This window comes from Pseudopodoces humilis, chromosome 23 (genome assembly GCF_049639895.1).
Source record: "Pseudopodoces humilis isolate 2021_Gansu_Grassland_sample_001 chromosome 23, ASM4963989v1, whole genome shotgun sequence".
NCBI classification, from domain to species: Eukaryota; Metazoa; Chordata; class Aves; order Passeriformes; family Paridae; genus Pseudopodoces; species Pseudopodoces humilis.
Window position 1 is genome coordinate 9,550,143 of NC_142222.1, and position 13,609 is coordinate 9,563,751.

The 13,609-nt window shown below is 63.6% G+C and overlaps 3 protein-coding genes across 4 annotated transcripts; 1 reads left to right on the forward strand and 2 right to left on the reverse strand.

The window, feature by feature from the left end:
• The first annotated feature begins 236 nt into the window (after positions 1 to 236).
• Positions 237 to 3,363, forward strand: METTL27 (methyltransferase like 27). 2 transcript variants are annotated; one of them, XR_001331648.2, is made up of 6 exons: positions 237 to 403; positions 478 to 603; positions 677 to 812; positions 905 to 997; positions 1,989 to 2,660; positions 3,049 to 3,363. XR_001331648.2 is itself a non-coding variant. In XM_005525990.3 (5 exons), exons 1-5 carry the CDS (start codon positions 239 to 241, stop codon positions 2,225 to 2,227), a joined length of 759 nt encoding a protein of 252 aa, XP_005526047.2. In that variant the 5' UTR covers positions 237 to 238; the 3' UTR covers positions 2,228 to 3,363. The 2 variants fall into 2 exon arrangements, 1 of the variants encoding a protein (XP_005526047.2); XM_005525990.3 differs by having other exon boundaries at positions 1,989 to 3,363.
• Positions 3,364 to 3,747: 384 nt separating this feature from the next.
• LOC102101226 (claudin-3-like) lies at positions 3,748 to 11,299 on the reverse strand. Its single transcript, XM_005525890.3, has 2 exons — positions 11,253 to 11,299; positions 3,748 to 4,527 (listed from the first exon to the last, which is right to left on the reverse strand). The coding sequence occupies exon 2, from the start codon at positions 4,516 to 4,518 to the stop codon at positions 3,874 to 3,876; it is 645 nt and encodes a 214-aa protein (XP_005525947.1). The 5' UTR covers positions 4,519 to 4,527; positions 11,253 to 11,299; the 3' UTR covers positions 3,748 to 3,873.
• LOC102101408 (claudin-4) lies at positions 6,643 to 7,912 on the reverse strand. Its single transcript, XM_088066196.1, has one exon. The coding sequence runs from the start codon at positions 7,865 to 7,867 to the stop codon at positions 7,238 to 7,240; it is 630 nt and encodes a 209-aa protein (XP_087922322.1). The 5' UTR covers positions 7,868 to 7,912; the 3' UTR covers positions 6,643 to 7,237.
• Positions 11,300 to 13,609: the final 2,310 nt, after the last annotated feature.

Genomic DNA, 13,609 nt, shown 5'->3' on the forward strand with positions numbered 1-13,609 from the left:
CTTGCTCGGCTCTCCGGACACCTGGCCCGTCCCCCCCCCTTTCCGGGCGCACTTGGTCGCTCCGGACGCCCCGGGGGCAGCTCCGGCAGCCAATGGGGTTCTCCGGGCGGTCCTGGGCGGGGTCACCGCGCTCGGGGGCGTGGCCGGGGCCGAACGAGGAGCCAATGAGGAGCTGGGGCGCCTCGGGGGAGGCGGGGCCAGGGCGGGGGGGCGTGGCCGGAGCAGAGCCCGTGGATCAATGGGCGCGGGGTCCGCTGCGGGTCACTTGGCCCGGACGGTACCGAGCGGTACCGGGATGGGGCTGCCGGCCGCCGTCCGGGACAGGGTGGCCGCGGCTCACCGGGGCTCCACGCTGCCCGAACGGCTGCGGCTGTACGACAGCTGGGCCGCCCGCTACGAGCAGGTGCCCGGGGGCACGGCGGGGGCGGGGGGGGCGGGGGCCCGCGGCTGCCCCCGCTGCCCGCGGTGTCCCCGCAGGATGTGGCGGCCCTGGAGTACCGGGCGCCGCATCTCGCCGCCGCCTCGCTCGCTTTCGCCTTCGCGCCGCGGGCGGGGACGCGGCTGCTGGACGTGGCCTGTGGCACCGGGCTCGTGGCTCGGGAGGTACCGGTGGCACGGGCGGGGCGGGACGGGGACAGCGGCACGGGCGGGGGTGACGGTGCCTCTGTCCCCGCAGCTCCACCGGCGCGGGTTCCGCTGCCTGCACGGCGTGGACGGCAGCGCGGGGATGCTGGAGCGGGCGCGGAGCACCGGGCTGTACGAGGAGCTGCGGCTCTGTGTCCTGGGCAGGGAACCGCTGCCCGCGCCCGCAGGTAACGGGAGGCGGACCGGCCGCAGGTGACGGGCCGGCACCGGGCGGGGGGAGCCCCGGAGGGTCCCCCGGTGACGCCCCGTGTCCTCGCAGAGCACTATGACGCCGTGACGCTGGTGGGGGCTCTGGGCGAGGGGCAGGTGCCGAGCACGGTGCTGCCGGAGCTGCTGCGGGTCACCAAGCCGGGTAAGGGGGGAGAGGCTTCCCCTCCCCGCCGGGACCCCTGCCATGGTGGCGTGGGACACCGAGCCCCGGTGGATGTGGGTCCCCCGCTGAACGCTGGACCCGTAGCACGGCTGGGATGTGGCCTTGTCCCTGCTGCAGGGACGGGCGGTGGCACGGGGTCCCTGACCCTGCCCACTGCCAGCTCTGGGCAGCGGGACAGGCTAGAAGGTGGCAGTAGCAGCGCTGGTGCAGCCTGAGCTCAGGCGAGACATCCCGCCCCTCCCCTGCCCATTCCCTGCCCGCTGGCCCCTTGTCCTGCTCACCTCTGCCTGCTGTCCTGTTTGTGCCCTGTCCATGCCCTGTCCATGCCCTGTCCATGCCCTGTCCATGCCCTGTCCATGCCCTGTCCGTGCCCTGTCCATCCCCTGTCCATCCCCTGTCCATGCCCTGTCCATGCCCTGTCCATCCCTTGTCCATGCCCTGTCCATGCCCTGTCCATGCCCTGTCCATGCCCTGTCCATCCCTGTCCGTGCCCTGTCCGTGCCCTGTCCATCCCCTGTCTATGCCTATACATGCCCTGTCCATGCCCTGTCCATCCCTGTCCATGCCCTGTCCATCCCTGTCCATGACCTGTCCATCCCTGTCCATGCCCTGTCCATCCCTGTCCATGACCTGTCCATCCCTGTCCATGCCCTGTCCATCCCTGTCCATGCCCTGTGCGTGCCTTGTCCATCCTTGTCCATCCCTGTCCATCCCCTGTCCATCCCCTGTCCATGCCCTGTCCATCCCCTGTCCGTGCCCTGTCCATGCCCTGTCCATGCCCTGTCCATCCCTGTCCATCCCCTGTCCGTGCCCTGTCCATCCCTGTCCATCCCCTGTCCGTGTTCTGTCCTGCCTGTCCCCTGCCCGCTGGCTCCTGGCAGGCTCTCAGTGTCTCCCCGTGTCCCCTTTCTGGGCGATGTCCCCAGAGAGGGACACCCTGTGTCAGTGTTACCTGTCTCCTGTCCCACAGGCGGTTTCCTGTGCCTGACGACGAGGAGCAACCCCTCGAACCTCCGGTACAAGGCGGAGCTGGAGGCGGCGCTGGGGCAGCTGGAGCGGAGCGGAGCCTGGCAGAAGCTGCTGGCCCAGGAGGTGGAGTACTGGGAGAGGGCCACCAGCGAGGAGGAGAGCACCCGGGGCAACGGCTACATCTCCGGGGTCGTCTACATCTACCAGAAGTGCCCTGTCCCCCACCTCGAGGAGGACTGAGACCTAGCATGGCTCTGGGGGAGCTGGGGGAGGAGGGGAGTGTGAGCACCCTGATAAAACTGAGCCCAGTGACTCCCTCCTGCAGAAGGGCAGCTGCTGGGGGTGACAGTATTTGGGGGAAATTTCCCCATTCCCTTCCTTCTCTACCTTCTCACCGAGGTCTGGGCTTGGGGTCCTTGTCTGCTCCTCAGCACGGGAAGGGTCTCCTGGATTCACCAGGGTCTCCTTGGCACCACCTTTAGCTCTGACATTCAGGTATTGCCCCCAACACCTCAACGCCCACCATGACATCTCACAGACCCACATGGCTGCTCCAAGATATGTCCAGTCTGGGTTGTCTTCTCCCCACTTCACCAACCTCAGCGCTCATGGTCAAAATCTGGATCCTTCTTCATCTCCTACCCCCAGAGTCTTTATCTGGGGACTGTTGGAGGTGAGTCCCCATCCTCATCTTCCCCAGGGACTGACCCAGTGCTGAGGTGCAGGAGCCTCCACATCCAGAGTCAAAGCAGCAATGCCAAGGTGGCTCCCAGCTGGAGGGGCTGTCCGAGTGCCACATCTGCCTTTCATTCCACAACAGCTGCTTGAATCTCTCATTTTCCCACAGCTTTGTAGTTAATGGTCTGGGTGGGGAAGTGAGTTTGGAAGAGATTTGGGGAGCTGGTGGCTGCTCCCGACCCAGCACTGCCTGCCCAGCCTGTTCCTCCAGCCCCTTGCTGGGCTGCCTCCACAATTTCTCCTCCACTGCTCCCTTGGGAAGTTTTTTACCCAAATCTCTTGCTGGAATATTTGGGGTTCTTTTCATTTTTTCCTTTCCTCAGACCTGTTCCTGCTCATCCTGTTCCCATGTTCCTGGAGAACAGGTTGCATCCATCCCCTCAGGAGCTGTTCCTCCGTGTGAGGACTGTGTCTGTCCCTGTCGCTCACCCAGGGCATGCCACATCTTCCATACTCGCCCTCCCCATGGCTCTTGTCACCCTCCTGCTTCGTCCCCCATGTTTTGGGGTCCCTGTGCCCATCAGTAGCTGTTCTGCTGCTCCCTCCCCGTTTGTCTCCAGCACTTTCCCCTGGGCAGCTGAGGGGTTGTGGCTGTCCCCAGCCCTGCACTTGCCTGTTCAATAAAGCTCTGTCCCTGCTGTCTGCCTGCTGTTTTTCCCAGAGCAATGGGAACATGCACCCTCCAGGATGACTGGAGCCTGGGAGTGGGGATTCAGCCTTTCTCTGGGTCTGCTCCCAGCCCATGGGGGCTCAGAGCACTTGGTGTCCCCCTGTGCCTCTCTTGGTTCCCAGCATCCTCTCCCTGCCTCAGTTTCCTGCTGCAGGGAATGCCAGGAGCACCGTTGCTCGCTACTGCTGATCCCCATGGGAAGATGGGGATGTTCCAGGTGCTGGAACAGGGCACAGCACCCCCCGGGACGCGTCACCATCCTCCCCGTACCGCGCTGTTCAAAACGAGCCCAGGCAGCCTTGGTGGCACCAGGATGTTTATAGTCCCTGCCCTGGGGAAGGGCACATTTGGGGACCGTGCTGGGGGTCAGCCAGAGTGGGGATGGGCGGGAGGAGGCAGTGCAGGGGCAGGGGGTGGCACAGGGATGCAGGACAGGGACGGTGGTGCTCTGCCTTGGGCTGCCACCTGGGCACAGTGGTCACACATAGTCCTTCATGGCATAGCCCATCGGGCCACAGCTTTTCACAGCCCTGTACTTCTTGGGGTAGGGGTCCTGCTGGGACTGGGATCCCGAGCAGCACAGGACACCCCCACCAAAGAGCTGCAGGGCACTGGAGGCCCAGCCGATGTAGAGGGCAGCCCCCAGCTCTCTCTTGAGGGCCTCAGGCACCATGGGGTTGTAGAAGTTGCTGACAATGCTGTTGGCAGACCAGGAGACGGGGATGAGCAGCATGATGCTGGCCATGATGAAGATTACACCTGCCACCGCAGAGATCCTGGTCTTGGTGCCACTGTCATCCACGCAGCGGGTGCAGTCAGCTCCCGAGAGGGCGATGAAGAAGGCAAAGAAGGCCACGAAGATGGAGGTGACCACCAGGGCACGAGCAGCTTGCAGGTCAGAGGTGAGCTCCAGCAGGGAGTCGTAGGCCTTGCACTGCATCTGCCCCGTGCTCTCGTAGACACAGTTCATCCACAGCCCTTCCCAGAACACCTGGGCCACCACGATGTTGGAGCCAATGAAGGCCGTCACCTTCCACATGGGCAGGGCACAGGTGAGGATGGAGCCCAGCCAGCCCAGCGCGGCCATCATCAGTCCTCCCATCTGCATTGTCATCATGGCCATTGACAGCTCCTGCGGGGACAAGCACGGGTGTCACAGGCACAGCCCTCAGCCAGGGACAGCGTGGGCTTCAGCTGCTATGGCCTGCTCCCCACCAGGGTGGGAATGGCTGCAGGTCAGCATGGGGACATGAGTGACATGGTGACTTGAAGGACACGGGGACATGAGAGGCATAGGGCAGTGCTGCAGGACAGGATGGGGCACATGTGGCACTGAGGACCCAGACCCCAAGCAGGCCAAGGTACAGGAGCCCCCATGTGTCACACTGGCCCCTACACTGTCCCCACAGTACAGTCCCTGCCATCACCCCTTCCCAGGGCATGGCAAGTGCCAGGGAAAGGATGGCTTCAGGGGAGCAGGATGGGGGGCTCCAGAGTGCAAATCCCCTGCCCCACACCTACCCCATGTCCTGCCCTGGTGGCCATCCCCCAGTGCCCACCCCACGTCCCACTCCACCATGGGTGCTCAGCCTCCCCGGCCATGAGTCTCGTGCCAGGGGCATGGGCAGGGAAGGCAGCGCCCCCCCACCACTCAGCACCGCCTGCTCCCAGTTTGGTTTCACCCTCACAGCCGTGCTACCGTGCCCTTTGGACCCGGGATCTCCTCTCCAGAGGAAAACGGAAATGGGTCAGAGCTCAGCTCTGCCCCAATCCCAGGTCTGGTGCTTGGCACCTTCCATGGCACCATCCTGGAGCAGCCCCAGGAAGGCAAACACTGGCGAGGGGCTATGGGGTCACCACAGACGGCATCCCTGAGAGAGGGGTGGCTGGTACAGGGACACATACTGGGCACCCTGGCAGCTCCACCATGGTCATGTGTGACTGCTGTGGCCCTGGCTCAGCCCAAAGCCAGATCAGCCCCTCACGGAGCAGAGTTCACCCATGGGTGCCTGTGCCACGCTTGGCAGCTGCGACCAGCAGGGTTTTATGGCCCCGAGCTCAGCGGGTATCGGTCATGCCTGGCACACCCTGGGGCTCTTGCCAGAGGTTTCACCATCATTTCCCCTGTCCCAGTTTCAGTTTCTCCAGCCTCTCCTCTCCCGTTGTATCCCCACTCCTCACCCAGCCCCTTTTATCCCTCAGGAGCCCGATGGACACCCAGCACTGGGACTTTGCATCCCCTGGGCCATGAAAGACCCTTTGGGCCAAAATCACAGCCCCTCTCCCTGTGCTCCAGGCAGGCAGGGGCAGGGATGGTGGGAGCCATCCCAGGCACCCTTCCCCACCCAGCGGGACCTGGGCCACATGAGACACCCAAAACGGGGTGCAGGGGACAGGCGGTGGCTCCGTGGATCCCCAGGGATGCTCGACAGAGCATTGTGCTCGCATTCCCAGCTGGCCACCGGCACCACAGGGTTGCAGGCACATTCTCCACCATTCCCGTGCCCAGTGGGACTGGGGAGCTGGGAGTCCTCCAGCCCTCAGATCCAGATGAGACACCCAGAGGCAGGCGGAGTCACTCCTCGTCCCCACGGACCCCGAGGTGGGAAGGAAGGAAGGAAAGATGTTCCCAAGGCAGAGGAGCACTTGCCGTGCCGGAGGCGAGACAGACAAACCACGGGGAGCTGCCCACGCCGGCCCCGGGGCGCTCGGAGCCGGGGCTGTGGGGTGGCCCCGGGGCCAGCGAGCCCCGACCCGCCCCGGCCGCCCCTCGCCTCCTCCCTGCCCGCCTGGGAAGATCGCGGCCGGTCGGGCGTGGGACGGGCCCGGTGCCGGAGGGGAGCGGCCAGTGATGCCAGGGCTGGAACAGGCGGCGGGGATCTCAAGAGGCTCCGAAGAGCAGATTTGGGTGATCTCTCAGGGGGACGGGAGCCCAGGGCACAGGAGCTCGGCTGTCCCACGGCCGAGGCGGGGGTTGGAGGGGATAAAGAACACGAGGCACAGCGGGGTCTGAGCAGCTGCCGTTTAATGCGGGAAGGCTGAACAGGGGAGGGACGGCAGCACAGCAGGGGTACCGTGAGAACCCACTCCCGGCCCCGGGCACCCCACAGTAGGCAGAGGGATGGGGTCGGGTCCGGAGTCGCCCCCCACCATGCGGGGGCACAGCTCCGCTCCGGTCCCGCCTCCCCGACCGGTTTTCCCAGCCCGGCCGCTGCCTTCCCACTCCCAGGATAATGATGCCCCCGCCCTGGGGAGCTGCCGCGAGAAATCACACCGTACGGCCGCTCCGAGCCCCGAAAGTAGGTCAAAGTCAAAATTTAGGGAATAGGCAGGTGAGAGCCCCTGTCACCCCTCAAGACCCTGGCGGGGTTTGCAGAGCCACCACGTCCCTGTGAGCGCGTGGGACAGGCTGGCTGTCCCTACAGCACCGACACCGCCACCCACCCCGAGGGACGGACACGTCCCGGGGAGCTTCACGCAGGGAAAGAGAGCCCTCTGCCAGCCTGGGACGGGCTCTCGGGAGCTGTGTCACCACATGGCACACCCCGATACCGGGAGCCAGGAAATGCCCGAGGAGATCAGGCGGTGTCTCGGAGAAGATGCCTCAGCTGGATGCTCCGGGGGGAGCAGGACCCCCACCGCGGGCAGCCAGGACAGGATCTCCTTGTCCCCTGTCTCAACCGAGATTAAAGAACCGGCTCCAATCCCGGTGGAACAAAGGCGGCTCTGTCTGCGCTCCCTCGCACCACCCCGGCGCCCGGCCAGTCGCAGCCCAGCCGGGGGCTGCTGTCCCCGGAGGTCCCCCCTCCCTGGAGCGGCCGGGGGCTCCGGGCAGGCGGAACCTACACGTAGTTGCTGGCTGGCAGCGAGCGAGCAGCCGTGAATTTGGCGGAGTAGGGCTTCTCCCCGCGGGGGGGGCAGGTGCAGCACAGGATCCCCCCCCCGAGCAGCAGCAGCGCCGAGGCCGCCCAGCCCACATAGAGGGACGAGCCCAGGTCCCGCTTCTGCGAGTCAGAGACCAGCGGGTTGTAGAAGTCCTGCACGATGCTGTTGGCTGACCAAGAGATGGGGATGAGGATGAGGATACCGGCGACGATGAAGATGACGCCGGAGAGGATCATGACCTTGGCTTTAGCGGTGTCGTCCTCCACGCAGTTGGTGCACTTGCCCCCGGCGACGGCCAGCAGGGTGCCCAGGATGGCCAGGACGATGGCCACCACCACCATGGCACGGGCGGCTTGCAGGTCCTGTGGCAGGGCCAGCAGCGAGTCGTAGACCTTGCACTGCATCTGCCCCGTGCTCTGCACCACGCAGCTCATCCACAGCCCTTCCCAGATGATCTGCGCCACCACGATGTTGTTCCCGACGAAGGCCGTCTCCCGCCACATGGGCAGAGCGCAGCAGAGGATGGAAGCCAACCACCCGATGACGGAGAGGGCGATACCCAGCACCTGCATCCCCATGGAGGCCATGGCTCGCTGCCTGCTCCCCTGGCCGCCTCCTGCCGCGCAGTGCCGGCTGCCGGGACCATGGCAGGCATTTTATGCCTTTGCCGAGGGAGGAGCGCCGCCGCAGCCGCCGGCCTGCCGCCGGCACCGGATGGAGGGGTAGAACCAGTTTCCCGGGATTCTTCCCCTTGTATTTCTCCCTGCAGCGATGACACTTAATATCCCGATTGCTCCCACGGAGGAGGACGCAGGGGACCAGGATCAGGCCACCCAGGTGCAAGAGCGCATCCCGCTGCTGCGGGCAGGCAGGACGTGCCCCCGGCAGCACCGGGCCTCAGCCCGGGATGCTAAAGGGGAGGAGCCGGTGCCCAGGCACCAGGATATCTCTGCCACCACTGCCAGAACCCTCTGCTCCATCATTTGCATGGGGTCCCTTCACACCTTCATGCCTCAGTTTCCCTCCAGCTCGTGGTGACTGCTCCAGCACCAGCCCAGCCTCTGGCCCCCCATGGCCCCATGCCATGGGAGCAGCACATTGTCCCCTCTGGCTGCTGGGCTCCGTGCCCAGCAGGACACAAGCGGCCCTTGTTTGCTCCTTGGCGTCCGTACCAGCACTTCCCAGCCCTCCATTAGGCCTCAGGCAGGAGGTGTCACCGCCCAGACCCACAAACCGGTTGGAGCGGCTGCCAGTTCCCCACGAAGTAGAGATGGCACTGCCTGGGGCAACAGGGGGGCAGACCCCAAACCCCGCTCACCTGTGATCCAGTGCCAAGCCAGGCTTCACACAGCCACCCTCAGCCCCAGCTCTGCCCGTGTGCCACTGCCTGCATGGTGGGGTTGGGGGGTTTGGGCTGTGAGGGGCCCCAAGCTGTCCCAGCCATGCCAACTGATCCCAATCCCAATGCCAACACCGATGCCATACTGGTGCTGACCTCTCCTCCTTTAATCCACAACTCCTGCACAGGCCCCTTCCCTGCTTCCTCCAAGCCCCTGCACAGGCGCAGCGAGACACCAGACAGACGGCACAGACAGACAGACGGACATTGCACTGTTTCATCACCAGCCTAATCCCGGGCCTCTGGAAAAGATAAGAGGCACCGAGATAATCTTCGTTTTCCTGAGCACTGGGGTTACCATCACCATTTGTGCTTATTGCTTGGTGTGATGGACTCTGGAGCCGCTGCTGCTCGTGCCGGGATGTCCCTGGGCACCGAGTCCCGGTGTGGTGGGACAAGCCTGGTGGCCCGTGCACTGAGGATACCTGAGGACACCCATGTCTCACAGCAGCCCCCACCCTGAGGGGATGGTCAGGGCCCTGCCTGCCCGACTTGTGCTGGAGGAGCTGCCCAGGTTCTGTCTCTGTCCTGCTGGAACGCCCGCATTGCTCACATACCAGCGTGTCCACCCCGCGGCCGGAGCCTTGTGGTCAAGGGCTCCCTTAATCTACAACCCCTTTAATCTACAGGGCTCCAGAGCATCCCCGCCAGGGCCAGACTCTGCCTGAGGCTTTCACCTCCCAGCCGGCTGCTGCAACCACCAGATAATTTGGGGTTGGAGAGAGGCACACGCCCACGTGTGTGTGTGGCTCACAGGGTCCGTGTCCCCACAGGCACATGGGGACATGTCTCTGGGCTGGGGACAAATGGCAAGGTGGGGACAGGGACTCCCCCGCGTGTGGAACATCAAAGCTTGAGCTGCTCATACTCCCCCTCAGAGGCAGAGCAGGCGCCAGCCTCTGACAGCCAATTACTGTAATTAATGCTGGAACGTGACGTATATTCCACCTGGCAGCTGCCACACCGGGGCAGCCCCTGTGGCCTTCCCCACATTCCCCAGTGACACACACCCCCGGACATCACTGCCAGCCCCGAGTCCTCAGCACTGCCGGACAGCAGGACCCACAGACACCGGCACGGAGAAGCAGCAGTCGACCTCGGAGCCCGTGGAGCCTGAGGACGGTGGTGCAGCACAGGTGGGACCACCAAGCACCTCGGGACATATCATCCAGGACAACCACTCCATGGACAGCAGCCCCACAGCCCTGTCCCAGTGCTCATTCCCCGTGCATCCTGCAGAACCCCAGCCCCAGATTTTCCCCAGTGTCACTTGCAAGGAGCCATGGCACAGGCACATGTCCTGGGGGGACACCTGCTCAGCAGGAAGCTCCTCCAGCCCAAAACAGGCTGCTCAACACACTCAATCCGTCCTGAGCCTTCACACCCAGCACCAGCACCCAGAGAGGTGTGGATGCTCTGCCCCAAATCCAGTGGGGTTGGAAGGACATACAGGAGCCTGGGTTCCCATCCCTGTTACACTGCACTAAGAGGTTGGTGGGGGCAGAGCTCCCGTCCAGACACATCCACCAGGAAACAGCTTCTGACACTTGTCCTGGGTTCAGCAGCGTGGGGTCATACTGCAGCCCCTCGGCTGGGCAGCGAGGCCATTCCGGGGCAGGGAGGTGACATTAAACACAGTGTCACACAATGCCAGGCACTGCTGGGTGCGCAGCAGAGCCTGTGTCACCCTCACCTTGCTCAGGGAGGAGGACACCCCACAGACAGAGGGCTTGGGACATGAATCTCCTGCCAAAAAGGGCTTGGGGACAGTCCCATGTCACATACCCCACACCACTGAGCCGAGAGCCCCTCATCCCCCAGGACCCACACATGGACCCATCAACCCAGCTACCTCAAGGTCCCAAAAAGGCAGGTGAGACTTGCCAGCAAATGATGATCCACCGGGATCTCTGGCTTCACATCTGCCAAGCGAGGCACGGCAAACACCCCTCCCGCTCAGCCTGTGAGAGGCGAGTGGGGCAGCCTCTCCCCGCTGGAGGCCGAGGATTAGTTACCGACAGCCCAGAGACTGAATGTTCCCAAAAAACATCCTTGCCCAAACATAAACCGCTCCGACCGACTCAAATATGCACAGTCAGGTTGTTTCTCGCTGGGGGAAAGCAAAGTCTTACAGGGAGGGGAGCTGTGCGCTGGGACCTGCGGGGTCCCTGCGGGGAGAGAAGGGACCTTCGGCCTGAAGTCGCTCTGAAAGTCAAAACTCTGTCCGGTTTCTGAACAACAAGCGGCTCCCAACAGGGAAAACACCCCTAAGCGCTGCCAAGGTGGTTGGCGAAGGGATGGGGGAGATGATGGATCGGGAAGGGGGTTTCGGGCGGTGCAATGGGGGTGTCCCCCACCGGCGACGCTCGGAGGAAATGAGATGCCGCGGCAAAGCCCTGGGGAAGCCGATCGGAGCTGTCGGGGTGAGGATGCCCCAGGTATGGCCCAGCATCCCCCAGCAAGCCACCAGCCCCCTGCCACATCCCGCTGGTCCACATCCCGCAGCCCCCCTGCTCCGCAGCCCTCTCCCCGCCGGCAGACAGAGCTGCCATTGATGCTGGGAGCCGCCTCACCTGCTCCGCCGCGCAGAAGGGCTCCAACAATGGGCTGACTATGTGCCCTGGCCGGGGCAGAGCCAGGAGCCCCGCGCCTGAAATATAAGCAGCCGAGGCGGCATTTACGGCTCCGGCCCCGCTGCCCCGGGGGGGAACGCGCCGGCACTCCCGACCGCAGCGGGGAACACCCCAAAACAACCGCACGTGAGCGCCCGGGGCGCTTTCTGCCTCACCTCCTGCGCACCCCCGGGCTGCTGCCGGCCGCCTGCATGGGGGATGCTGCAGCGGGTGTCCCCCCTGCCAGCGCAGGTGTCCTTCCCTTGGGGCCAAAGCGGTGGCGCTCCCGTGGCCTTTGGGTCTGACATTTGTTTAGGGTCTCTGCATCACAGTGCAGCGAACCCGTCCCCGTGTCACCACTGAGTTCTTGCGGCCATCACGCTTTGTCCCCATCCCGAGGGACCCCAGCTGTGCGGGAGCCAAGAGGGGAGGGTTGGGATGGGGGTGCTCCCAGGAATCCCCCAGGGACCGTGGCCCTGCTCAGCTCCTCGGTAAGCACCAGTGAGCTGTTTGCTCACCACAAGAATGTGTCCTGCCGGGGGTGACCGGCACCCCGAAACTCCGGTGATTTACCCTTTCCTCCGTTGTGAGTCAGGCGGCGGCAGCTGCCCCGGGCCAGCACGACATTGGACACAGCCTGTACTTTGGGCAATTTGCGATGACAAAGTGGGGACGCCGCGTGTGGGGCTCTGATTGCAGGGTCAGGGGCTGCAGTGTTTCACTGCCCCGTCCCATCCCAGCTCTACCCCAGTAGCTCCTACCCCACACGCCTGCCCCGAGTATCCCACTCTTCCCCTGCCCTACAGCCCTACTTGGAGTATCCTCCCTGTCCCATATCCCTGTCCAGAGGTACCCCTCTCTCCTACCTCCCGCTCCGCCGTGGGTTATCTGCCCTGCCCCATGCCCTGGTGCTGAGCATTCCCATTGTTCCACAAACCTGGGGAATCCTGTGCCCCCCAGCCCTGTCTGGGGTGCCAGCCCCCTTCACCAGAGCCCTGTCTGGGGCATAGTCCTGCCCCAAAGCCCTGCTTGGGGTGTCCCCACACCCTACAGCCCTGCCTGGAGCCCCCTCTTGCCCCAGAGCCCTGCCAGCACCCCACAGACACGCGTGCACTGGGAGAGGGTGTGCGTGTGTGAACCACCAGAATGTGCCTGTTCACCTCTGCTTCTGTGTCAGCCTGTGCGAGTCTGAGCCTGTGAGTGTGTCTGCCAGTCTGTATGTCCGTGTGTGTGTCTGTCTGTGTGTCTGTCCGTGTGTCTGTCCGCGTGTCTGTCTGTGTGTCTGTCCGTGTGTCTGTCCGTGTGTCTGTCCCTGTCTGTCCGTGTGTCTGTCCGTGTGTCTGTCCGTGTGTCTGTCTGTGTGTCTGTCCGTGTGTCTGTCCGCGTGTCTGTCTGTGTGTCTGTCTGTGTGTCTGTCCCTGTCTGTCTGTGTGTCTGTCTGTGTGTCTGTCCGTGTGTCTGTCCGCGTGTCTGTCTGTGTGTCTGTCTGTGTGTCTGTCCCTGTCTGTCTGTGTGTCTGTCCGTGTGTCTGTCTGTGTGTCTGTCCCTGTCTGTCTGTGTGTCTGTCTGTGTGTCTGTCCGTGTGTCTGTCCGTGTGTCTGTCCCTGTCTGTCTGTGTGTCTGTCCGCGTGTCTGTCTGTGTGTCTGTCTGTGTGTCTGTCCCTGTCTGTCTGTGTGTCTGTCCGTGTGTCTGTCCCTGTCTGTCTGTGTGTCTGTCTGTGTGTCTGTCCGCGTGTCTGTCTGTGTGTCTGTCTGTGTGTCTGTCCGTGTGTCTGTCCGTGTGTCTGTCCGTGTGTCTGTCCGTGTGTCTGTCCCTGTCTGTCCGTGTGTCTGTCCGTGTGTCTGTCTGTGTGTCTGTCCGTGTGTCTGTCCGTGTGTCTGTCCGTGTGTCTGTCTCCAGGTGTCTGTGTGTCCATGTGTTTGTGTGTACGGCTGCATGCCGGGGCGCTGCTGCCGGCAGAGGGGGTATGTGTGTGTGTGTGTGTGTGTGTGTGTGTGTGCCTGTACCTGTGTGTGTGTGTACCTGTGAGTGTTTGTGTGCCTGTACCTCTGTGTCTGTGTGTACCTGTACCTCTCTGTGTGTATGTGTGTGTGGTCTGTGTGTTTGTGTACTTGTACCTGTACCTGTGTGTTTGTGTACCTGTGTTTGTGTACCTGTGTGTGTCTGTCTGTGTCTGTACCTGTGTGTGTGTACCTGTAGCTGTGTCTGTATGTGTGTGCCTGTACCTGTACCTGCACCTGTAGCTGTAGCTGTGTGTGTATGTGTGTACCTGTGCCTGTAGCTGTACCTGTATGTGTGTACCTGTACCTGTATGTGT

What these genes read in the sequence shown, in the direction of transcription:
- LOC102101226 (XM_005525890.3), bottom strand. Translation starts at nt 4,518, where the DNA reads ATGGCCATGATGACAATGCAGATGGGAGGACTGATGATGGCCGCGCTG.
- METTL27 (XM_005525990.3), top strand. Translation starts at nt 239, where the DNA reads ATGGGCGCGGGGTCCGCTGCGGGTCACTTGGCCCGGACGGTACCGAGC. An exon ending in GGGCCGCCCGCTACGAGCAG is followed by an intron (nt 404 to 477) that starts GTGCCCGGGGGC and finishes GTGTCCCCGCAG; the next exon opens with GATGTGGCGGCCCTGGAGTA. An exon ending in ACCGCTGCCCGCGCCCGCAG is followed by an intron (nt 813 to 904) that starts GTAACGGGAGGC and finishes GTGTCCTCGCAG; the next exon opens with AGCACTATGACGCCGTGACG.
- LOC102101408 (XM_088066196.1), bottom strand. Translation starts at nt 7,867, where the DNA reads ATGGCCTCCATGGGGATGCAGGTGCTGGGTATCGCCCTCTCCGTCATC.